The sequence below is a fragment of the Colletes gigas genome, unplaced genomic scaffold (genome assembly GCF_013123115.1).
Source record: "Colletes gigas isolate AHSC1104 unplaced genomic scaffold, ASM1312311v1 Colletes_gigas_Sc00031, whole genome shotgun sequence".
In the NCBI taxonomy this organism is placed as follows: domain Eukaryota; kingdom Metazoa; phylum Arthropoda; class Insecta; order Hymenoptera; family Colletidae; genus Colletes; species Colletes gigas.
The window spans coordinates 1031398-1058337 of record NW_025106660.1 but is presented as its reverse complement, the minus strand read 5'-3'; the positions used below and the strand labels follow the sequence as shown (position 1 = coordinate 1058337).

General features: G+C 47.0%; 1 protein-coding gene across 1 annotated transcript; it reads right to left on the bottom strand.

Moving 5' to 3' along the window:
* Positions 1–12261: 12261 nt before the first annotated feature.
* LOC122402011 (nuclear hormone receptor family member nhr-48-like) lies at positions 12262–16467 on the bottom strand. The gene is made up of 3 exons (XM_043404502.1): positions 16309–16467; positions 14191–14268; positions 12262–13699 (listed from the first exon to the last, which is right to left on the bottom strand). Exons 1-3 carry the CDS (start codon positions 16465–16467, stop codon positions 12662–12664), a joined length of 1275 nt encoding a protein of 424 aa, XP_043260437.1. The 3' UTR covers positions 12262–12661.
* Positions 16468–26940: the final 10473 nt, after the last annotated feature.

Below are 26940 nucleotides of genomic sequence, written 5' to 3'. Positions count from 1 at the left end.
CGCGGCTGCGCCTTTCTATCCTCGACGCCGGGCCCCCGTTCTGCTCTTCCGAGAATTAAGATTTCCGCGAGCGTCGCGTGAAATCCTCCCAAGTTTCACCGTTAGAGCGCACAGGTCGAGGGTATTGTGTGTACACGACGGCGGTGCCTCTCAGAGGAGCGAGATACTCGACGGTACACGCATCGAACTCACCGACCGCCTAAGTTGTGTGATTAGGCCGCTCCGTTCGTCCTCCGCGTCAAACGCTCCGTCGGAATTCCATATTTCAACCCCTTTCAGCGTCACCGAGTCTCAATTTTTAATAAATAACAATAACAATGTGTAACGTTTCCAATTGCAAATACAGTACATTCGCCTGGAATTTCCATAAAAGTCTAAAGAGGGATTTCGTTGTTATTCTCGCCAGAGTCAGAGCTAATCGTTACCCTTTGACTTCCACCTCAGGCTCGCTTTGGAATCGTACAATGTTTATGCAATTTCTAGATTCTAAATTTTTGTCCGAACAACCAGATAACCGGGACGTTTACTAGGAAGGCCGGCAACTCGCGCCAACGGTGGGAATGTATGAAATTCTGTTGAAATTGGCTACCGGCGATTACCGGGGAGCCCGAACGTAAAAATGGCCGTATTCTTCGGGCGCATAATGGTCCGACGACGACGTTAGAAGGAAAAAAGTTCGCTTTTAATGGCGCCCCCTCCTTCTATTACAACGTTTGACGCGACAGCAACGACACGGGGATGAGATACGACGCGTGTTCGACGCCACGGCCATAATCTACCTCACGTTATGAATTCCCTGCGTGAACGTGACGATACGTACCGGGTGTATGAGCGTCGCACGTCCACGGGGTGGTCCTCTCTTCTCGCTATGGAAACCAGCCGCTAATCACGGGTCCCCGTTACACGCGACGTCACCGACGCATTCGCGTTTCCTCGTCGACGCCGCGGATACACGCCTATGCATTTACCTGGGATACTACGCGCTACCTGTGACTGTCACTCCGCGTTGTTATCGAATTTCGACGAACCCCGGCATCTCGTTAAAACGGCATCCTCGAGAACCGCGCGTAACGCAATATACGGGTAGACGAGTATTGCATCGCGATAATAATTGACACCGGGGACTGTCAAATTATTCAACCGCGTTCGGAGCATTAATACTTTCGAGACACTCGAGACCTTCGACTACTTTAACACTTCCGTAACGCTCGAGGCATTCGAGACTTTCCAAGACTCGCTGGAATTTCTCGGTGCCGTGGAATATTCGATAAAGAAGAGACGAAGCGCCAAAATGGACGTTGCGAAACCGTCTTTAGGCTCGGTTTACCACGCGGTATCGCGCGCCGCCAGTAACTCGTGGCTCTTTAACGTCGAAATGCCGAGACCGCGGGTTGCGAAACGCGAGATTTTCCAACGTGGTAACGATAGTTCGAGCCGATAGCGCTGAGAACGAATGGGAAACTATTGAAACGTCGAAGCGAAAATGACAGATTCAGATCTGACAGCGCTAATTGCGCCCCGTAGATACCGAAGCCAGGCAGCCGGGTTCCGTGGAACGGCACGAAAGTGAGTGCTCACCGCGTTCCTACAATTTGCACGCATGACACGCCTATCGCAAATACGGATTAATAAACTGCATACGCCTCGACGGAGCATTGCGAGTGATCTAAACCTGATAAAGGCGAGACTATATCTTCTATGCAACGGCAATCCATAATGCACCGGGTGAGTAACCGGTAACACGGAGGCTTAATTTATATCGCTCGACGCTGGTATCCGACGTGCTTTCATCCACGATATTTCAGCTCCCCCCACCCCAGGGAATTTCAACCGCGAATTATTTATTCCTTCGCGTATCACAATGAAGACGCAAATTGCGCTCCAAATCGTAGCCTCAAGTTGCAACGTCCTACGATAGCGATTTGATACCGAGAGCAGCTTTCAGTTTCAAATGAAAAGTTGCAGTTTCCAAGGACCAAATTTTTAGAAAAGCTATACCTACGTTCGATAACAATTTGTGCAACGATTTTATCGCGTCCTGGAGCTGAAAAATTCTGGTTGGATTTTTCGTTCGACCGTTTCGTGACGTAAGAAATTCATAGTTACACGCGCGCCTCGAATTAGGGATATCAATAATGCCTGACGGATATTAGGGGAGCCACATCCGATATGCGAGAGTGTAGGTTACCACCCTTGTACCTCATTTGTTTCCAGGTCTTTCACGCCCCCGTCTCGGGACCGCTTTGCAGCCTCGACCACGTACCGGGTGCAAAGTTCCAGTCGACCTTTTGTCCCAGACGAAGATCTCACCTACGCAGAGCTAACGCGTTATCGGTCGCTTTCGGTTTCTTTGCTCGCAGCCGAATATCTCAGATTTAAGCATTCGATCGCCGCTTACCGTGGCGGGAAAAAAGTTCCTCTCGATCGTATATATCGCGGTATACTTTGCAAATCCCAATCTCAAGGTTCATCGTTTCGAGGTTGAACCGTTGTCCCTCGACAACTTTGTACCAATGGCGCCGTAAATTCTGCTTAAGGCGATATTCCGTGCTCGTTCCATCTTTAAACGGGTATTAAAACCTTCTCGGAAAGTCTCGCGCCATCGGGCACTCGTCTCCCTCGCTCCGCCCTGAGTACGCGCGAGAGATCCTCGAAATTTGTCATCCCGAGCTCCGTCGATCGTCCAACAGACGGTGGGGGCGGAGAGGGGGGGGATTTATACGAAATTATATCGCGATTCACCGAGCGAATCCCGGAGTCGTGATTTTTCTCGCGCGAGCTACCAGTCGACGGGTAGTTCGCGGTAAAGAACGATGCCATAAAACACGTGGCACCGGGGAATCGTAAAGGCGGTACTCGGTGACTCCTTCGATCTCTGGTGCGCGTTCCCTCGCGTTCCTATCGCCTCTCCCCCCTCCCACCCTCTCTACACGCGATTAACACCGGAACGTTCGAGACACCGGGTAGCCTCCGACGAGAGTAGGGTTACAGCACGTACCCGTGGCCGAGACCACCCACAGGTTGAATCGATCAGCAACTGATACCCCTGAAGAGGGAGCGAGAGCCCAGGGAAGAGATAAAGAAGAGGAGTTACAGGTGTACCAGGGCTGCTTATGCGGCCGCGGAACGCGCTCAATTCACGATAACAGCCGCGCTGGCTTTCAGAACTATCGAGGCGCGGGAGCTTTTTAATGTCGATTTTATCTCGCCGCTGAGCTACGGCTCTCTTGCGAAATCCCGCAGAATTTCCGGACCACGGACGCGTCAATCGATGCGCCTGGATTCGGTGCTTCGAAAGATCGATGGGAACAATTCTGGGCGCTCAAATTAATACATGTTACGAAATATCTAAAACAAATGTTGAGAAGCAAGACCCTGGAAGTTTAAATTTTATTTCAGGATCGTGTAGATCGTAGGTGAACAGCAGGGTTAAATGTATAATCATCTCAAATTGTCCACGAAAATGAAACTTTGTTTTATAGTCACGTTAAAATTCAAGAGTCCTATCTATCTCCTCGGTGAAAAATCATGTCACCAGTTTCCTTACACCTTAACGATGCAGGTTGAAATTTGCTGGATCGTGGAAACAGTTCTGGGACGAAAAAAGGAAGTCGGAGGAGACGGTGCAGGGGTGGGGACAGTCGAAAAATCGAGTGGACGTACACCGGGATCGCGGGTACTCGCGAAATCTCAACGATATCGTATATATCTGCAATTATCCTTAATTAATAAGTATCCAGTTAGTCGGAGGGAGGACCGGGTCGGTCGTGCGCGTGCACGAGAGAGAAAGAGAGAGAGAGAGAGCGACCCAGCACGAATTTAATGCCGACTGTGGGAAATTTAGGTGAGGAGCTCGAGTCTCCGGACTCCGCGTACCGTAAAGCAGGCTGTTTATTGGTGAAGCGGCGAAACGCGCTATTCGACTGGCACTTTCATTACCGTCTTTCTAATTGCCCGCCATTTAGGTAAACGTATATAAGCACCGTAATCCGGGACTCGTCGTTTGCTCGCCCGCGATCTCGCGTCACCGCGCTTGAATCCCTCCGATGTCCACCGCCTCGAGGCCGCGAGAGTTTGAAGGAAAGAAAATAAGTTTCGCCTCCTCGCCGACTCCTCGCGTTATTGCCTTCCAGGGCGAACACCTGGCTCCTGCACCCGATAACATCCGTTTACCCGAAATGAACGAATAAAAAAGATTAATGAATTTTCGAGGCGCGAAATATATGGTATTGCATTCGACTCACGCTACCAGTGTTCGAGTCGCATAGACACGAGTACATAAATATTTACACCAAAATGGAAAATTTGCCAAAGATACCGTGAAACAACGAAACATCGAACGTCGTAATTTTTATAGTTAACACGACGGGTAACGCGTACGCTTTTTTTCGTACCGTGTTCCTCGCGATTTGGACAATTATTTGTATCCCCAGAGTTATCGAATATCTACACCTAATATTTGGCGTGTATTACCGGAAACCTGTATTCTAGGACCGCGCGATAGGACGTTAAAATCGAAGGTGACCGGTGTCGGAGTCCTTTCGTCTCTGGTAACGGAGCGGCGATCGGAGTGGAAAAAAAGGGAACACAGTCGCGGCGGGCGATGCGTTTAGCACGATTAACACCAAGTCGTTCCAGGACCGGCAGGGCCCACCTGTCCGATCTCCGACCAGACGACAAATATCCATTTCCACGGAATCGGCTGTATTACCAGCAATTTTCGTGTCGCCTGAAATTCACGATGAGACGGACGCGACTAATGGCCGCGCTCGTGCTTCGTCCGTGGACGCTCCTCCCCGGTCGTTTCGAAAGACGGTGAACACCCGGCCGGAGGAGACCGTGGCTCATTGAAATTCAAATGTCAATCTCGAGAGTACGAGCATATATACTAACGAGACGGGAGAAGAGGCGAGCGAGGCGGACCGTGAATGCAGAGTGCTTTTCGTGTCGTGATGTCGAAAACGGTCGCCGGATCGCGCCCATGTTTGCTCTCGAATTCTGCCGGCCGAGGATCTCGAGCTCCCAAGGCTGCCTTCGTCTTGTCAATGTTGTTTTATAACTACGCTCACGGAATCCCGAGCTGGACCTTGGTCTTTAAAACTCGACCGGCACGATTACAACCTGGCCAACTTGGCTCCCGTGCACGATAAGCTTTGATCCCACTCGTAAGCTCGTCACGAATCGCCTAACTAGTGTTGTTCCAAGAAAGGGATCTAATTCTCTTTGTTGCTCAACGTGTCACACTTAGAAATCGATCCTCAAATAAAGAATATAGCTCTTCTATCTTCGAAGGAACCTTGCTACATTGACCCCTTGCCGTAAAAACACGAGTCCGACTCGAAACGAGTTGAAGCTACTTCATCAAGTCATTTTTACATTCACGAGGTATTCGTAAAGCAAATCTATTCCTTTTCGAGCCCCTTCCCTGTACGGAGAAATTTTTTGAGATACGAAACTCAGTAAATAAACTATTGCACCAAAACCGCGGTCTTCAATGGCTTCCAAGGGCTAATAGGCCGTCGTCGTTAATTTGCCAAGCTTGAAGGAGGGGTGGAAGACACGCGGACATCGGAGTCGTCGTGGCATTCAATATTTCACGGCCGGCTGTCGAGGCGTATCGTTGATTTACGACGGCGTTAATATTAAAAAGCGCGACGGCTCCCGAAAAGTATCGCGACCGCGTCTCTGTAACCCGCCAGCGGTAGAATTCGTCGGGGCCCCGCATAATGATCGGCCGGGAACGGGCCCGGGGACGAGCAGTCGCGCATAAACGAATAATAAAGCGACCCGGCGTAATATTTCAAGATGGCGCGCTACGTGCTCGGTAGATGGCACAGCTCGATATTATTTAGCGTCCCGAGGTCGCACCCACTTAACCCTATCCCGCGGCCGCAGCGAGCGCGCAAAAAGGGGCGCCCACAAAGACAGAGAATAAGTTACCAAGCCGGCGTTTCCCGTCGCGACGACTATGGTCGACGTCGTTCCACCAGACTGTCGTTTTACGAACGCTCGAACGCTTGAAGGAAGAAGCTGGGTCGCTCCTGACCCGCCCTAGCCGACTCCTCACACGTCGCAGCAATAATAACTAACGAAAGACTCGAAGTGGAACGATTAGGAACAAACATCAATTTACCTTCTTGCCACTTTAGAGTCCTCTTTCTTCGTTAGCTTTAATCTTCAGTTTTCCCTTTGCTAATTGACTGGAAATCTTATTTAGCGACCCGATTGGCCAATTCTTTGAAACAGGGACCTAGTTCAAATCTCCTGGCGCTGGTTAACGCGAGTCTATATTTGACCACGGCTTAAAATTTCACGATAGTATAATTTGGGAAGATTCTTGGCTCGTTTCTCATTTACACCAGAAAGCATTAACCTTTTTAAGGCCTAATTTTTCACGCCTCGAGCAACGCACAGGCACCTATAGGCGCCTTTAGTAGTCAAAGGGTTCATTCAGTTTTTGTATCTTGCTTACCTACTTCCAATCGTTCGTTAACAAGATGTTTAACTCAAGCTTGCAAGATTATAAATTGCACAGTGAATAATGGAGCTGAGAAAGTATGGTTTAAATAAAAATAAATAATAAGGTATTATGGGCAGATTTTGTCCCGTTCCTGTGCGTCGCGCGGAAGAAAGCGTAATCGGAGAATATGGTTCTCCGGTTCCGTGAGTGAGCGTTATTCCCACGGAATTGGATTCCATTTCGATTCGCTGTTTCTATCCAGGCACGGCGCGCATAACGATACGCGCGAGCCCACGAAAAATATGCATTCTCGTTGCGCATCGTTTGCCGTAGAATTCCCTTATCGCGGCCGAGCCCTCCGCCTTATAAATGGCCGCGATTCAGGAACAAGAATTCACAGATACCGGCGGGTCTATCCGAACGATTTCTTCAAGTCTCACCTGAATCCGCGCTCGGGACTCGACATCGGCTCGTAACACGATCGTCGATTAATTACGGGCCGCACAATACGAGGCGAGTCGTGCCCGCGCGCACGCACATGCTCTTTGACGAAGATGGTTCCCGCGATTTCCTCTCGTAATTGCCCGCGATACGTTGGGGAATAAAAAAGAGCTGAGATATTTGTCAAGTGTCACGATGGCGGCCAGTGCGCCGCGCGCGCGATGATGCGGCTTTTATTAATGATCGTACGCGCGATTTCTCGAAAGCGGTACCCGCGCCTACGCAGCAACTTTCGATCAAGAAAGTTTCCGATGACACGGCTCGACGGATCATTAAGCGCGACGATAATTAAAAGAGCAACCTTTCTTTTCAAAATATGGAAGTAACAGGCACTGGAGTCTTCGACCCGCTGTCGATTTTTTTTTTAATTTTATGGAAGCTGCTCGTCGAACGAATCGCTGAAAATAACCTCGGAGATCAACGTATTAAAGCAGGATTAACTAAAAAATTATTAGCATTCGAATACATCGGTCTTTATCCTGTTTTCGGCTGAACATCACCGTCCACGAACGGCAGCGCATATTTTTCCGTTGTACAAAAGTCTCGCCGATAAATCACAGCGAATCACGAGGAGATCGATAAAACTGTCGCTGTTAATTTTGATTTATTCCTGCGGCGTGTTACCATCAATAACAGATTTACGAGATCTTTCGGTAGAACCAGTTCTGTGTTCTCCTAGTTAATCCTTCTTATTAGGAGAGATTATAAGCATTGGAGTTATGGTCGTATGAAAATTAGACCATATTTATGGGGTTTTTTTCATTTTACAGACTTAAGCAACAATATATCGAATATTTTTAGAATTTCTACATATTCTTCATTAAAATACGCGTCGTTTGCACTTCGAAACATTAAAATCCTCCAATACGTTCAGGAGTTATGATTTTTTAAACATACACATACAATTTCAGGGTCAGACATTGTATTTTCGGTAAAGAATGTTTTTCTCGAAAGTGCATAGGATTTCCAGGACATGTTTATTCACCAAAAATGATTATAATTGACCCCCACAGCTAAAAATAATTTTTTTAGAACGATTCGAAATTTTGTTAATTTTGCCAAAAATATCAGCTCCTACCCCCTATTGATTTTTCTTAGAAATTCGTTCTTGATTCTTAATAAATTTCTCTCACGCTTTATATTCACTTTGAAGCTTCGTATGACAGTCAGATTGAGCCACGAAAGTTCATAAGGCGTAAGATTTATTCGTATACCTCGTCTGTGCTATCGTCGAACTTTCAAATTAGGGTGACCGATTAAAAACATCCCTTTCCAGCGCACCAATGGGGTTTTCGTCCATTCGAGGATCCTCTTGCAACGTGCCCAATTAGCGAGACCACAAGAGACCCACTTCTCTCCCTTTCTCAGTCTCTTCCGCCTCCCCTACTTCCCGCGCTCCCAGCGTACACTTACTTAGGGTCAAACGCTCGTAAACGTCCGGCAAAACGCTCGACGCGAGTCCGCTCGGACGCGGGGGACCAACGTCCGTGAAAAGCACATGAATTTCCCGACGACCAATGGGACGGTCGCGCGGTGACCCCGGATTGTCAACCTTAAGGCCGTGGCCTCTCTCTTCCTCCGTCGCTTTTCACCGGGGATTTTCTACATCGCCCTCCTCGTGCTGCGCGCGCTAACGGCGTCGAGACTGGCCAAGCCCACAGGCCACAGGTGTAGTAAACCTCTTTACCTCACGCACTCGCGTGTAATGGCCCCTCTTACACTCGTGCCGAGCATCTGCCATCCTCGCCGTCCAGGGTGTACGCGATATTATTGCCAGGCGTTTACCTTCCGACCGAATTCACCAAAAAGGAACGGAGGAAACTTCTTCCTCGAGGACCACAGTGCTAATACTGTAAGAATAAAAATGACAAAGGTTTAAACTTCAGTATTCTTTCTCGAGGACTACTAAAACTTCCGTCCAAGATGCAGATCTCACCGAACGACGATAGATCCTGTTTTACGACACGTGCGATTCTACATTTCACGCCTACGTAATTCATACCGAGACGACTTACGATGTTTACTGTGCCCGAAGTTACACGCATACTCTAGCATATCAACGTTTCCAAACGCGTACCCGACTAATATCGATGTCGAAATTAAAATTGCCTTACTGGAGCCACGTTCAAGTTAGACGGTTCTTCGAAAACAAACAACGTGAGAAATAAATCTCTCCGAAAGAGATAAATCCCCACTTTACTCTTCTTTTGTCCCGCCGTTGCTTCATTTTTGCACGAACAGTGGTCTAGAAGCTGCAGAAACCGGAAGAGCCAGGAGGACTGCCTCCAATCCTTCTACCCCGATTTGCATCTCGCCGCGTATTATCGATTTCACGCCTCGTTTATTTAATTACCGGTTGCTACTTCGCGCTTAATTCATTATCGACGCCCTTTTGCATTCCCGTCGAGCAGGTACATCGCGATTTTTCACGTTGGAGCATCGAAGGATTGCGTCACCGTGTGGTATTCCAAAGAGTGGCAATAATCGACGCTGATAAATCGCGACACCTAGAACGATCCTCGTCGAAAACAACGGCGAACATTTGGCTGTACGATCGAGAAGACCTTGATTTCGACGATTCGCGAGTCTGTGGCCGTCTGTAAAAGGAGCCTCTGTAACCGCGAGACGTGTCACAGGTGTCTGATAATGACACTTGCTCGTTGTTTATTTTTGCAGATTTTTTGTCAGACGACGTCCTTGGATATTCAATACCCGCGTCTTCCAAAGACGCTCCTCGAATTCTCGATACGTTACATCCGTGAACCCAAAGGGTCGAAAACGATTCGGAATCCTTTAAATTTCTAAAATCATATTATTGTTGTCCTTTCTAAATTATTCCTGGCGACCGGTCCAGTATCGACGAAGATCAGGTAAACCGCTTCCAGGCAAAAAAAGCGTTGCTCAAACAATTACACAACTGGCTTCGACGAGCTCGATATCACCTTTGCTCGGCCGAAACCGCCCCCAAAAAAATGGTCTGTTTGGCGAGTTTACGTAATCCAGGAACTCCGTGCCTCGTGATGTGTGTTCACGCGTGTATGCACACGTCATCGCGCGTTGGTAGTACTTTTTCTCCGCGCCCGTAAAGCAGCCAGATCCTCGGAAACCTGAATCGTCGGGCCAAGAAACCACTAGAGCCCGTTCGACGGACATCGAGTGGCCCCTTCTTCTTCGTCCCACCTAAGTCAACAAGCGAGAAGTCGCCAGGCATTTTAACGTCCGGGGTTACGGGCACGAGTGCTCGTGAATACACGCAGGTGCACGCAGGTGAACGCTGCCGATTGTGTCGCTTCTCGTGAATTCTCTCTCTGAACGGTCCGAGGAAAGCCGCCGGAAACCGCGCGCTTGTGCGGTCATTGAAATCTCCCGAGAAGCGTTCGCTTTGGAAACGCATATATAAGAGACGATTTCGCTGTTCACGAAATTATTGGTCGCGAGTCCTGATTCTCGCGTGCAATAAGGATTAAAATCGTCCCTTTCGAAACGATCGAGGCTCAAAACCCTGGGAGCGTAAGAAGGTTTTAATGATTTTACAATTTTTGCTTGGTTCGTCCGTGTATGTCGCGACCTTGCGCCGAAGCACGCGCGCAAGAACGAGAATCGTAGGCAAGATTTATGCGGTGTGTATTACGCGGCAAGGGTTTATAGATCCGTAGAGGAGGAATGATAATAAATCAGAGGAAACGCGTTTCTATTGTTGGCGCGGCGAAAAATAAGAAAACGAGCGGCTTCTTGCGTCGTGCCATAAAATCCACGAAACGTTGGGAAAAAAGTGGCGTTCGCGATCGTTGGGGAAGTGGAATGGAGTCGCATTAGAAACGCGATACCCGGCTACGATCCTCGTCCGAAGATCGAGACCGGGAAGTCGTGCATCCAGTTCCTCGTCGGTGCACGTTCATAAATTATCGCAACTTATGATATATTATCCGAAGACCGTGAAATTCCCTCGATTCCAGGCCAACGTAATTAGCAATAAACGCGGCGAGCAGGGACGCGTCCCGAGCCACTTCCTCATCGCTGGACCTTCACGTCCGACGCGTCCTCTTAAATTCTTTTCCCCTTGGTCAAGTACCGGTGTCACGGTTAGGTCAAATGGTCCCCGGCTGCTTTAAAACCCGATATACACCGGGGTGTTTATTGCCGGACTTTTAAGAGAGTCCCCGGCCGTCTTCGACGTCGTCAGGAATCGCGTCGTTCTACCAGACGTCGCGTTAGAACGGAATTATCGGGAAAACGTGTTTTGCGTAGTACATCAAGACGGGAAAATTTATTACTAAATAAATAACTCGTGAGACACGATGATACCGCGTATGTGCGTACGTCGTTGAACGACGTACTCGGCGGTACGCGCCGACGATCCCGGAATGTGAAAGACGCGCGAGACGAAAGTAATCGAATACCATCTCGAGTTCGAGGTACGCGATTACGGACGCTCGCGTAAGGGAAACGATGATCGAGGTGAGATTTAATGAACGCCGATCAAGGCGCCACATATTGGCTATACAATATTCTTTATTTTACTTCGTATTTTTCGCCGAACGCTCGGTGTATTTGCACGCGTATCGGTCGATCGTGATCGCCTCTCTCTCGGTCGCGCTCCTTCTCCCCCCTCGCCGTTCTCTAACCGACCGTTTCGCGTAGAAAAACATTTTTAATACGAATTACAATTTTCTGCGAAAGCATCTCGCGGGAATAAAATATTTCGGGACTCTGGAATTTCTTGATTTCGCAAGCTTGAAAATGGTGATTGCTACACTGATTTCTTAACGATACGGTTTCTGAATTCGCGAACGATCTTTCCAAGGAATCGATGCATTAATTTTTTGTCTTCTCGTGGAGAAAAAAACACTCGACGCGAAATACGTTCGGAATTCGAAAGAAATTGGTGGAGAAAATAGAGTAATGAGTTTCCAGCGACGCGGAGAACGATGGCGCGTGCACACGAGCGACTGGATCGCGTTAAATAAAGAGTTGGACATAAATAAAACGAACAAAATCTCGTCGAAACACTGGCCATTCCCGAGCGTCGAGAGACATCGCTCTCGATCGCTCTGTTCGATCGCGGTTCTGCTTACGCGTTTCCACGATATACTCACCGCGTGCATGGACACGCACACACACACATACACACACACACACGAACATATCTATCTATGCATACGTGTTGCACGCGCGCAGGTTATTATTTAACGTTAAACTATCACGTGGTTTTTACTGGCACTCTCCTGCTCGGTGGAGAAGCTCAAAGGCACCGGTTAAGGCACAATCGTCCGTCGTACATCACGCTGCGAAAGGATGTATCGAGCTGATCTTCGGTCACTCCGTCGACGAGCACCTGGCGAACCCGTGCCGACCAAAGGGACCTCTGTATCGACTAATACCGAGGACTTGAGCAATTTTACGTCGATGCGATCGCCGATCGTAAAGTCATTTGTGCGAGGCTGCTCGCGGGGCACCGTGACGTCCGCTCTTCCGTCTGATCCATTCTTCTCCCTTATCTTCCCTCTCGAACCTTTCACCGTCCGTTGCTAAAAAATCTCCCGTTCGTCCTCTCGTATCGAAATGTCCCTAATTCTCGAAACGATCGGAATTCCTAGAGTCCCCGTTAAAGACTGTTCACGAACAGCGGTTTTAGAGTCGAGCCACTCTGGCCAGAGCGAGGCTCGTTCTTATCGAGAGCCGTCAACGCAGCCGCGGGGGTCATGTCTTTCTAGTGAGATCGAGAGGCGGCCCAGTGTCCTGCAGAAGCTCGTTGTCCTCGCTGTCCGTCGACCTTTCCTCTTCCGTGGTGGCGGCGTCTGCCTCCCGTCCGTCCGTTCGCCCGCTCTTCATGCTCAGGTCGATCGGCTCGTCCTGCTCGGGTCCCAACGACCGCAGGAACGCCAGGCTCTTGTCGTATGTGGCCTCCATTTGCGTCCTCTGGCAGCCGACGTTCCCATCCGCGCATCCATCGCGGGAATTTCTGTTCTCGTCGTCCCTCTTCGGCGACGGCGTCGATCTGGGACTGACGCTGTCGCTGGAGGAACTGGTCAGGCTGGCTACCATCTGCGACGCGCCTACCTGATTAACGTAAGGGACGATGAACCGCTGCTGGAACGGGAAAAACGGCGCGTTCAGCAGCTGCATGTGCGTCAGAGCCGGATGGAAGAACGGCGGACCCCGCCACATGGGGAACCTGGACACTTCCGGCCTGAGAAGCTCGTGGGGCGCCCTGACCAGGTCCACGGGCCTCAGAAGAGGATCTTGGCCGGCTCTGGCGGGCATGTCCGTCGCCCTGAGCTGCGGGGGAAGGTCCTGCGTCCTCAACACCACCGAGTCCTCCCGTTTAGGATACCTATCTTGCTGATGGTGGTGATGGTGGTGGTAACTGTTCGCGGTGGTGGTGGTCGTCGTGACCATCCCAACCACCGAGGCGCTCGTGGTGCCTGCGTTCTCGTTATTGTTATTGTTGTTGTTCGCCACGTCCAGGGAGCCGAACGCCTTCTCGTACGCGGACTTCGGGTCCTTGATGAGTCGCGTCTGCGCCTGTTGCGACTGTTCCTGGAGCAGGCAGTGGATTTTGAACCAGTTCGAGCGACGTCCGTAACGAGAGCCCGACTTCGACATACCCACGATCAGGCACTTCCGCAAACGGCACGCCTTGCACGCGGTGCGATTCTTCTTGTTGATCACGCACACGCCGCCGTTCTTGCACTCCGAGATGCTGCCCAGGTTGTTGTACGTGCGCCCGAAGAACGACTGCGGACCAGAAAACGCACGGAGGATGCCATTTTTCAAATCACACAACTTGCTCGCGTTACAGGGGTGGTTTTTACATGGTCGCACCGTTTGAAACTATATTTAGAAATTTATGTGCTTCGGTAAATGATAACAGCTTTCAAAGAGTCGATCGACAAAATGTAATTTACGTTTAGGATCTTTGACAATTCCAATGCAGGATAGATTGACAAAACATTCGATGAATAACGAATACTCAAAGAAAGTTAAGATACGTCACGTTCACCCTATTTGACAACACCAGATTGTTTTCTTCAGGGCTACTTGAAAGAAAAAGTCTATGACGATAAGCCAACAACAGCTTAAACGTTAAAAAATGTTTTGTTTCAACGTTATTCCGGAACAAAGTGGTGCTCTCGCGTAAAAAACCAGCCTGCGTTGGAAATGCGTTGAATTTGATTGATGCAACATCGACGATCTAGAAGGAGGAAAGGGCTTGGGCGGATACTGACCTTGCAACCTTCGCACGTGAAGGCCCCGAAGTGAAAACCCGCGGCCGGCTCTCCGCAGACCCTGCAGAGCTGATTCATCTGCAACAAAAAGATGCGACACGTGGTTACGCTTCGGCTGTGAAACTGGGGGCGCTTAGAATGCGCCGGTGATCATGCTGGAAGCACGCGCAATACGTGCCAATCATGAAAGAGTATTTCTCGCCCGGCCGCGGCGCCCGACGAAAAACAAGCAAAAAGATCGCTCAGACCAGACGGGACGAGAGAAAAATAGCGTTTCCCGCTGGTAACGCTATTTATTTCAGCGACGATCGCGAAACGTGCCCAATAACGATTAATCATCGGGTATTTAACCCCTATCCGAAGAGTTTTTCCGGGGCTCTCGCAATTAGATGGATTTTCACGTTCGTAATTTAACATTGCAACTCTGACTTTCCTCTCAAGTCGTAGCCATCTTCGTATTCCGACAAGTATTCGAAAACCGAGCTGGTGTAATTAATTCTACTTAACTATTTGTACACAATGTTCCGTAACTCTGTGTTTCTCTTAATGGGGGAGATTAACAAGTCAATTTCATGCAAATTTCTCGACTGGTCGTGTAAATTATTCGAAGGAGCTTCGTTTGAGTAGGATTGTGGTTTGTGCACACATTTCGGTCTAACAGACAGTTCTAGAACGGTTTTTTAGCGGATGGATGGATCATGTATGTCCCGCTAGAGGCTCCAAAAGTCACCTTAAGAGCTGATCGACAAAGGCTATCCAAAGAGCCTCCAGTTTAGCCACGATTTACAAATTATCTAACTCTTTTACATCTAGAGATTTTGTATTGATTCGAAAAATTCTAAAAAACAATCGTTGATAGAATTCTACCATCGATTCAAATTCTAAATCATTAGCCGTGGCACGTACATACTTCACGCTCGTTCGTTAAATGTTTGGTGACTTATGGACGTATCTTCGAGACCACCAACGGCTTTCGAAAAGCCTGAAAATATCAGAAAACGGATGTCCCGTTTCACCGAGTGCGGGGGAATCTGGGTGAGAGGACGACGCGTTGTGGGAACGTTCGCAAAAGCTCTGTCCGTGTAAAGGTAAAAAAAGGTTAAACGTCCAACAGATGACGCGGCTGTGTCACCTCGGTTCTAATCCCATGCTCTCGGGCCTGAGCACTCCAACGGAACCGCATAACGTTCCTCGAGAACTCGATGGGCTCTCTCGCGTCGGCGTTCCTTCTCCCGTCGCCGGTTAGGCTATCGCGTTCTCTCGATTCCACCTCTCCCGACACCCGCGATTCCGACCCTCTCGGGGCCGCTTAATCGCACACCCGCATCCGCGGAGACGTCTCATTAAGTAACGCGCGAAGGTAATGCCGATGACGAATGGCACTCGACGGAGAAACGAAAGTAGCGTGCCAACCGCGGGGATCTTTTTCCTCGCGTTACACGGCCGATGATTCGCCTCCGCGGCGTTCAACCAGGGGTTACCACGTGCCATCGATTTTTCCTACGTCGAGGATCCTCGCGCGAAATGTGAAAACATCCAGCTTCTTACATTTTCTCGATTCGCTACGCGCGCACCAGAAGACAATTAATAGATTCGATCCGTGAAAGCTGACCCTCTCCGGGTGTAGAAACTAAACTGTCGCGAACTCGGTATATTCATCGAAATTCCACGCGAATCCTCGATGGAGAATATTTACGATTCCTGTGGCTTCGAATGTAGAGTCTGAAATCTGAAATTGACACGTTCCATGGATCTGGCGTTAACCCCTCGAGGTACGATTTAATTAATTTTTAAACGTCAGACTTCAACGCGAACGTAGCCTCGTTACTGTGAGAATTGGCACAGTATAGATTTGTATAAAATAGGCCTATAGGTTTCATTTCTCTCAATGTGGCCACGGTCTAAAATTTCTAACAGGTAGTCGCTTCATTAAAAATTATTGTGACTTCGTGGGTCGTAGGTCACCATAATGTAGAAGCAAAGCAAAATTTAAGAAAGAATCGTTCAAGCGTTAAATGGTACCGGAATGGCGGACGATCGACGAGGATCGATCCCGTCTGGAAGATTCGAGGACACGAACCAGGTGTAGGAAAAAAAATACTCTTGAAAAGGACTCACCACGTCGGTGTTGGCCGCTGCCGAGGCGATCGTCGACGTAGGCGTCCACCACCCTGCGGTGGCGGATGTCGTACTTGTAATGATACCAACACCCGTTGCTCCAGGGATGGATCCGCTCCCAGCCAATCCTGCCGAGCTCGACAAATCGCCCACGTCCATTCGATGTTCTTTAATCTCTGGATGTAAACCGTTCGCGCCGGTCCTTCGAGCCGTCTGTTCCGTGTTTGATGTCGCGGGCCGACATTTTCGCGCGTGTCCTACAACCGCCCCCGCCGTTGGAAATTTCGACCGGCGCTACGGATTCTTACGATCACGTCCTCGAGGTTCTCTCCGAACTGTAATCACGGAACAGTGTTTCGAATATTTCCAACGATCGATGGCCCACTGCTTCTGGCGGATCTCGAGAAGAAAGATTCGTCGGATCAAAACCGTATAATATTCTGCAAGACTAAAATTTCGAGTTCAGACCTACAATTATTTTTGCAACTACTTTATTTTGTACTAACTCTTTGGTAGCTTTAGATTTCTAGTAAGCATCGATCTGATTGTTTACAAACCCGACGTAAAGGGTTGCAAATTATTTTCGCATTCGTGAAGCACATAAACCTGTACATATGGTTTCAAATGTTAAAGAAACTAAAGAAAGCTATTCTGTTTGAAAATTGAATTCGGTTAGCGCAGAAATCAGAGCGGATATTGGTGCGGAGTCGCAGCTACCGTCGCCCCCGAAAAACTCCGGAGCGCAGCCGCCATTTCTTGCGCGAATCTCGTCGGGGTCGGTCGAGATAACATGTCGTGTTTACAGCGGTGTAACGCCATTACCATGTTAACGGAGCCCGCCTCGCATGAGGCGCATAAATACGAGCGCTAATTACAGCGCCGACCACGTATTAATTTCATCCGCGCGCGGGAACCGAACCCCGTGCACGCCTGGTGAACCCTCGACGCGTGTAAACGTGCCCGCTTCCGATTAACGAGATTTCATTTCCGATTCGATAAAAAAGGATCAACAGTCGCCGTTGCTTCCTGCGGCTCGCGTCGCTTTTGCAAACAATCGCAACTCGATGCCACTTTCCGCTAAAAGATTTCGCCTCTGAGAGTTTTACGCTACGATCTTGGCATTATTTCAGAGCTAATTATTATCTTTTAAAACAGAAAACCTTGAAACTTTGATATCCACCGGAGAATAACACGAGAATCTATCGAAAGCTGGGATATTATTCGGGAGACTTCGATGCTTGGTGTGCAGCATCGTCCGAGTTTCACGCGAATTGGCAACGGAATATGTAAAGGCTATTCGAGTGATTTGAACGCGTGGGAGGCGGGGACTCCGTACCCAAAGGGCGTTAAAACTATTCGATAAAAAGGAATGAGCTTTGTAAGCTCGAGCAGCGCGTATCGCGAGAGAATATGCCATTGAAACGTTATGGAATTTCAGTAATGATCCGGCAAACGCGTGAGAGGATTAATGTCTAGGTGGTTGTGGTCTATGGGAGTCTGTCGAGGAAGCTCAAAGAAAATTCGAATGATGCATGAACCGGGAAGCGGTTTTCATCTTTTTCTTGTTAGATTCGACTTGTTTGGTTGTCTGAAAGATATCGATTCGATTGAAAGATGAACGACAAGCGAGAAATACGACGGGTATCCCGACGCCGTGACGTCTGGTAAATTTTATCGCGGGACGTCTTCCTTAAATAATGACAAATTAATTAAGAGTCGTATACCCGCAAGAGAGACCGGTTCGGTTGAATGTGTACTCGCCTCGCAGCCGAGTCCTATAAATCCCTGTTTCTGCGGGCTAACGTTCTCGTTTAATGTGGGAAATATAACGCGGTGAAATGAATTTCCATAATGGAGTGCGGTCCGCGGAGAGAGACCCGCGAGAAGATTGCAACGTCGTTTCGGTTTAACGGCGGAAGAATTAAAACTTTTAAGATCGGCAAATGGGACGTAATTAACTCGACGTTAAAATGTGTGTTTCTCCAACGATAAGCAATCTAGTAGTTAAATTGTTCGGGTAAATTCACCGAGGCTGATTCACGATTACCCGCTGACAGAGTCGATCGCCGTCGAGATATATATTTTCGTCGTGAATTCTGAAATTTCCATTAGCCGTCCGATGTCCGTCGTGTTCTCCAAACACGGAGGAAGAGTTTCTAAATTTAGGGGCAATTGTGTGGTATTAATATTCATTACAAGCGCCGTTGCGTAATCCTGACCGTGGTTAGAGACTTTTCGCGCCTGAATCGTACGGCTTTTAATCGGCAGGCCCCATTACTCGTATCAAGATTGAGTCGTAAAGAGCGTCCCTGAAAGTTTGACTGGATAAGCGATTCAAGCAGGAAATTAAGTGGACAAAATTCTTTTCCAGCTCATTTTCTAAATCCAGCGATTAATATTCACACGCGTCGATATTTTCAAAGCCACGGAGAAGAACAGAGGCTCTGTGCATCGTTACCGCGACAGGCTGGATTAGCGGCACACACAACGCATTCGAGAAACACCGCGAATTATTTCACATTCGGGGCAGAACGTACGAATTTTTGCTATTTTCTAACTGCTAGAAGAAAACGCAGAGTCTCGTTTCTCCATCGAACAATGATTTTTTTTCTACTTTCCCGTACCGTCGCGGATCATTAATATCCTAATTGTCGACTTTTCCACCCCGGCTCCGAGAGTCCTCCGCGACAATAATAATGATTGAAAGGTGAAACACTCGCGTCAAAAGTATCGCCCGTGTATCGTTATTTCTTTCTTTTTCTTTCCCCCCTCCCCTGGTTCGTTACCCCTACCCACCGGGTGGCGTGCTTCTCTCTTTTCGAGCAGCTCTTTTTTTCTATCGCAAACATTCACGATCGCTGCCAACCCGTGGCAGCCAATGAGTGACGAGCGGCTGCAGCTTTAATGAACCGGTTGTGAGCGGCACGTCACACGGATATCATGGCACCGACTGCAGACAGTTGAAATTGTTGTGCCCGGACGTCGTGACAAATTAATCGTCGGCGGACCGTACGAGGAGCGACAGAGACGCCCGAATTGCTATTTCGCGCGATTAGCCAGCGGCTAGTCGGCTCGTTACAATCCACCGAGGCGGTTTCGACGATTCCCCATTCGCCACGAACGTTCCCTAAACGATCCGCTACGTTCTGCTCTAAACTGACCGTCTCCTTAACGAACTACTAAAGACTAAGGAACCAACACTTTTTCCTCCCCCTGTAGACATACGATAACGATTCCTAGTTTTCGTTTACCCCAAACTCGCACTGAATACACTCCTTCGCACCACGAAGGGAAGCTGTCCACGCACAACGCGCGATTCTTTCTTTCCGATTCCAACCGGCGGACCATGTACACCTACCATCAGCCGGGTACTCTGTGTCTCGGTCAAGTATCCTGGTTCGAGTCGCGTCGCACAGATGTTTCAGAGCACGCTGGTCTCCGTTCGCGCACCATCCTCGACAGCGGGCAACGTTCCCATCCCCCCGCCGTCGAGACGAAACCGTGAAAGCGATCCACCCGCGTCACAGAATCCAGCCGCACGTCCGGTGCGTACCACTGGTCGATCGCGAATTTCGAACGGGAACACGCGCGTCCCCCGCGAGACGCGCTCGAGCGGCGTCCACGGAATCCGCGCGTGGCGAGGACGCCCGGAAACGGAGGAGGCGAGCGCCGATAAAAGGGTAGAAAAAAAAAAAACTAAAAAGAGGACCGTAAGAGGAACGCGACTCGGTGCACGAAAGAAGAATGGAAGGGAGAAGGAGGACCCAGGGAAGCGTGGGACAAAACGGGACGACGAAGAAGAGGACGGAGACGTGGCTGGACCACCGGCCGGCTCGGGGCGTGCGCTCGTGTAGCACGTGGCCGCGAGACTGAATATCCCCTACCTCGGCCACCTTCGTCAGTCCGTTTGTCCGCCTCGTCCTTATCTTACCTGCTCGACCGAGAAGGACTACCGCGGCCTTCTCTCGTTCTCACTCCTCTCCCCCACCCCCGATATCCCCCCTTCTAGCATCGTACGCTTCTTCTTCCACTTCCTCTGGATCCTCTTCTGCTGCTTCTTCGATGATTCTGCTTCTTCTTCTTCTTCTTCTTCTTCTTCGTCGTCGTCGTCGTCGTCGTTCTTCCTCCTCCGCCGCCTCCCGTGTTCGCCTCTTAGGTTCTGTTTCTTCCGATCTTGTCGATCTCTCTCCGCGCAGCATCCATCTCCGGGGCCCCGCGAGTCTTCGTCTCCCTTTCCGTGTGCACGCCGCGGTCTCGCGAGCGATTCGACGATCTCCGTTTCGCTCGATACCGACAACCTGTTCACCATGGATCGCGCCTCCCGCGACACAGCGCGCCTACGTGATCCCCTCGGTGGGTGGATCGCGATCTGAAAACCGGAAACAGTTAAATTAACACTGTGCGCTTGAAACTTTCCCAACGGGAGCGACGGATCTTTCCATCGAAGGAAAATGAAGACAGTTTCGGCGAAAGTTCTCTTCTGTCAATTTTACGTATTTAATTATTTCCTGCCAAGAGGAATTAGGAACGAATGGAGGCAGTTGGTTGTCGTCCGGGCAAGAGTGATACTTTTGACGCGAGTGTTTCGCCTTTCAATCATTATTATTGCGAACGCCGCTGCCGCGGAGGATAATCGAGATGAAAGAGTTGATGGACAATTAGGATATTAATGATGCGTGAACGGGGTCTGGGAACGTCGAAAAAAAAACCTGTACACGAGCGAAAGCACCGACTCACGATTTTGAAACGACCGTCTCTCGATGGTTGTTTTTGGATGAAAATACGACTCTAGTAGCTTCTTCCGCGAGGAACAATTATTGTATTATCTGTACCATCCAATGAAAATTCGTCATAATCGATCTTAAGCTAATGCCTAGGCCAAGACCTAGGATATATAATCCTCCGTAATCGAATGCTTTTTCGTGTGTTTCGAGAACAGCGTTTCTTTCCTTTCCTTTTCGCGGCGAGTCGAGCCCGACCTTTGCGGACACTAATTTATGCCGAATATATTTCACCGGGCTGAAAAACGCCGTTCAATTTATCCGCGGACTACGGAATCACGGGATGACAAATTTCTCCAATGAAATTCTTCGCGCGTACACGCGTCATTTATACCGAATTGATTGCGCGGCTCCTCCGGTGCGGGGATCACGAAATCCGACGAGACGCGGCGCGAACCGTGACCGGCAATGAAAATTATAAACTTTCCACGCCGCGAAAACATTTTCTAACCTTTGTAACGAGACGACGGTTCATAAACTTCCCGGGGAGTACATTTTCCCGGGGCCGGCCTCCGCGTAAGTATCGAGATAACCATCTATATTTAATGAGCCGTCCGTTCGACGCGATTTCCCCGACATCGAACCCGCAACACGTGCGGAAAAGCGGCTCGCCGCTGCAAAATCCGCTACGACGCCTCGCCTGACGGTTAGTCGCCCAACTATAGCAAACCTAGGAAAAACATATGGAGAACCATTCACCCGGACAAGCCTCTACCTGACTAAACTATTTTTAGAGCCGATGTTCCATTAACATTTTATTCGTTTTCCTCAAAGCACGATTCAGACGATTTTTTAAACGACACTAGAAATCATTAAATGAAGTTACGCGACAGTCTTAAGGCAGCAATTATTGAAACACTTATCCCGTAACCAATTCTTAAAAATCACGCGGACGTTAGCCAATTATTTATTGTCATATTGAAGTAATAAGGAAGTTGTAAAGAAGTTATCAAGCAATATTTATAAATACACGGAACGTTAAGCAAAAACGATTGCTTACGTTAAGCATTTTTGCTTTGTGATTCCGGTAGGACCGACTTGAAATAGACAAGAGACTTCAACGCCTGGCCAGCAGGATCGCATGGTGATTTCAATAAAGTTATTTTAATTTTCCTAAATTATCATTTACTTGAATTACTTTACTTCGAATGTGGTGCAGTTTCTCTGATAAACGATTGAGCGGATCCGTCGAACGAATCGCGTAACGCGAAACAATGAAAAATATCGTATTAATTTTTACGTAATCGCGTTAGAATTTCCATCGGACGACGCAGCGACGCGAAGCATGGAAGATGGTACAGCGCTTGATTACGTCGGATCCTTTTTAAAAGTAACGCTTCGTTAAAAATCGAGTCGTGCGAGCTGCGCCTTTGTTGAGCGCCGGTCGAGAGATCCGCGAATGTATTTCAATTACACCCATCCGCCGTTCCCTTGCCAACTCGTTTGGAACCAGACAAATGGTATATCGCGGTATCACAGTTGAATAGAATAAACCAAGAGAAGGTTACGTCGTTCGAAGTGGGAGGCGCCCGATCAGCGACCAATAGAAAGAGCCGCCACCCACGAAGCTATAAAAATTAATTTATCACATGGATCGCCGCCTACGCCATTGCTCCGTACGCGGGGCCATGGTTCCACAGCATCCCGCGAGATAGCGCTATCTGTCGGGTCCCATCGAGGACCGGGACTTAAATTTTTATCAGAACTGTATTGAAAATCTGTGCTTTGTAATGTTAAATCAACCTCTTGAAAAGTTTTACTAAGTATATCTTAATAGACGCGCAAATTTCAAACATTTTTGTACGAAAAATAATAAAAAGAATGTCATCTTTCGTACCTCTACATGTAATAATTTTTATTTCGCTTATCGTGGAAATTGTGATGACGATTGCAAGTTCCATTATAATTTAATTTTATATTACACAAGCATCAGTCTTATTCTCGGAAATCGATGTATACTTGTAGGTGTAATTTATAATAATATACGTGTTTGCACGTTGTATTTCATATTTAAAAATTGACGGTGATATTAATTCTGTATTTACATGTGTTTCTATCGTAGATGGCACTACTCTACAGCTATTGAATTATCCGATGAGATTTCACGATCGATTCTGAAATACCGACTGGAATCGAAGAAGAAGAAGAGATAAATAAAAGATAAATAACTATCGCGAGTGAATAAAAGATATATAATCACAGACGAGATATATGAATAGACGTTTCACGTAATGTAATTTTTCGGCCGGAGTTTCTGGGGTCCCGGGACCCCATTACCATTTTCGTGTCACTCGCTACGTTATCAACAGATTCAGAAATTAACACAAGAGGAAGTGAGACAGAAAATAAAATTACATAAATTTTATTATTTTTTAACGGAATTAAAGCTGTAGGGTCCATCATTGGACATTAATCGATTAATTTCATTGGAGAAATCAATCGATTAAGAGTATTTAAAAATTTCAAGATTATTAAAATTCATAAGGATGTATTTCATTGATACGTACACCGCAAATTCTCTATTTTTTATTTTAAATTGTAATACATCATTTATTAAAAAAATAACTCGGCAGAAACGTATTTGCGACTTGAAATCAGTTTAATCAGACTGTGCATCGGGGCCCCGGAAACTCCTCATTCCTCGCTTTCGCACACTATGCTCAATTGCGTGTACGTGAGCTCGTTGAGTTTCGGAAGAGCCGAGAAGAACAGGCTGATACTCGCTTTCCTTCTCGCTCTTGCATCGCTGACGTCGCTTACATTTCTCGAAAGCAAGCCTGGCATCGCCAACAATTTGAAGATTCATTGATTTTCCATACGAAGCGACCATGCGTTATATACATATACATGTTATACATCCTAGGAACTATAAATTGTATAACTTTCGTTGTATATCTACTTTCTAATAACATGGGAAAATTTTAAAATATAAAAAAATGTAAGAATACTGTAGAATTTTTGCAATGGAGAATTATTGAAAGAAAATGAGGTAATTATTTAGAAAAGGCCGGGTCTCACCGATTTCGATGATTTTTGAATATGTTGTAGAAATCAACATTTTGAGCAACTTTTTTCTATACATATAACCGCCGCTCGGCCTTAGTTTCCGAGATTTTTCTTCAAAAAGATCGCTACTACTACAATGAATTCTGTCTATATGTACATATCTGTGGCTCTGTATTGCATCAGTCCATGATCGTTGCTTTTTTCTCTTATTTGTATTAGTCGGCATGACAACCGACGACAAATAATGTATAATGTGTCGAGCTAAATCTAGTTCTGCATTGTTGTCAAAGGTTCGAATATTCTGAAGTATGGAACTCGCCAAATACATTATGTAGACTATTTAGGTGAATTCTTCTTCCGTCGACAATATCATGCTAATGATCTAATAATTAAATTTGTCGAAATAATGGCTGAAATCTTTCCCACTTCTGATAATATCAATAAAGAAAATTGAAATAGAAAATGAATGCGTGGCCGCCGTTAGGCGGCCGGCTACACAAATCGAGTTTTTAAGCACAGCTGTTATACGCATTCATTGCCGGCCGCCTCGATGTATCTATAGAAACAATAAACAATCGGCGAGTCGTATACATACTGCAGATTTTTTGTCAACAATCGGCGAGTCGTATATATATAACAGGCACGTAAGTGTAGATAGAATTCATTGTAGTAACAGCGATATTTATGATATTATATGGTACAACTTTGGAACCAAGTAAGGCATTGTGTTGAAATTTGGTTTATATGTATTTATGGACATTGAAGAACACATATTTACAATACAAAATAAAAATTTATTTCTCATAATTTTCTATGGTATGGTAAATTCTGAAACAATTCCCAATATACATAGCAGGTTGATTTATACATGTTTCACAATAAAATGTTGTTTGACGTCTTTCTCCTGGTGTTTTCCTGTCGGAACAAATAATGCAGTCCCGGTTTCTTTGGCCTACATTTGGAATATGTAGCTTATTATTCATTCTATTGTCCGACAAAGAACGTTAATTTATTTAGATTATAACGAAGATAGCAATAGGAATGGTTCGACTTTGAATGAAGTTTCGATTTTACGTTTATCGTTTTTTACGTTTACGTTTTATGTTCTTTATGTTAAATAATTTTAGTAAACATTAAATAATATAGTTTATATAGTTACGTTTATTGTCCACGTGTTTGAATCCGACCATACGCCTCTGACCATCCTCGACAATCCTTCCACTTCCAGCGTAAAAACGGCTGATATATTTCTGATTTTAATAGAATATTTCCCATTTTAATAGGAAAGTACAGGAAAACATGTGTTTCTTAAAAAATTGCGGTGAAATCAGTTCATTCTCCTTAATCACTAATAAACTTTCATGTCCCCTCAGAGGGGACAACCGAGTGCAAAGGGTTAAAATATGTTCATAAAATATTATCGTTTTAAAACGTGTATTTCCGTAAAAACAAATTTTTGTAATTTTTTCTTCATTATGGTATATTGCTTATACATTGTATATGCCTACACAGGTCGGAAAGTCAAAAATGCCTAGGCAGTCGAGAATCTCGGCTCGAGAATATGCGAGATCGAATTTCAGCTGTGTTGAGAGCAAGAAGGATAGACTGACATTCGCCGCCTTTCTCGAATCTACGAAGCTATACGAAACGCCAGAACTCATATACAAGGTGGTTGGCATTAGTGTGTGTGAGTGGTGGGGCAGTTCCCTATGGGCACGGGTCTGCCGTCTGATAATACTCCACTGTCTTTTCCAATCCCTCCCATAATCAACTCACATGTATTTACGTAAACACTCAGCTGGCTGCCCATCAATCCTAATTCAGTGCCTAGTTTCTCAACTAACCGTCATCCATGAGAAGAGGCCGCTAAAATCAGCTCCGAATTTTCAGGTCGGTATGGCAGTCAGATTCGGCCGCGAAAGTCCATAAGGTGAAAGGTCTATTCATATATCTCGTCTGTGATATAATCATTTACCTGTTATGAAAACTCTGAAATTACGGATATTATTAACTCTTTAAAAATGTTAGTAATTAAACCAGCATCCTTATATCATACGTGCATGTAACTAGTGATTAATTGATGATGGTAGTTTAAGCATTTATGTGTATTTACCTTAAAGCGAATAAGCAGAGGGCGCCGTATGTTATTATTGACCAGAGCGCCAAAATACCTAGACACCATGTATGAATTTCTTCGCTTAATTCCAAACACTACGAGTACGCAAGTCGTATTTTAGTCTAAACGAATAATCTTGGCAATTACATGGAAATGATAATGAAACTCGCAAGCCATAATCTGTGTCACACAAAAGTCTATGGTGTTATTCTTGTATTGTAATTACCCATCTATGCTATATATCATCTATGGCGATGGTAATTACGTGCATATATGAATAGACCTTTCACCTTATGGACTTTCGCGGCCGAATCTGACTGCCATACCGACCTGAAAATTCGGAGGTGATTTTAGCGGCCTCTTCTCATGGATGGCGGTTAGTTGAGAAACTAGGCACTGAATTAGTATTGATGGGCAGCCAGCTGTAGTGTGTGCGTAAATACATGTGAGTTGACTATGGGGGGATTGAAAAAGACAGTGTAGTATTATCAGATGGCAGACCCGTGCCCAAAGGAAGCTGCCCCACCACTTACACACACTAATGCCAACCACCTTGTATATGAGTTCTGGCGTTTCGTATCTCTTCGAGGATTCGAGAAAGGCGGCGAATGTCAGTCTATCCTTCTTGCTCTTAACACAGCCGAAATTCGATCTCGCATAATCTCGAGCCGAGATTCTCGACTGCCCAGGCATTTTTGACTTTCCGACCTATGTAGGCGTATACAATGT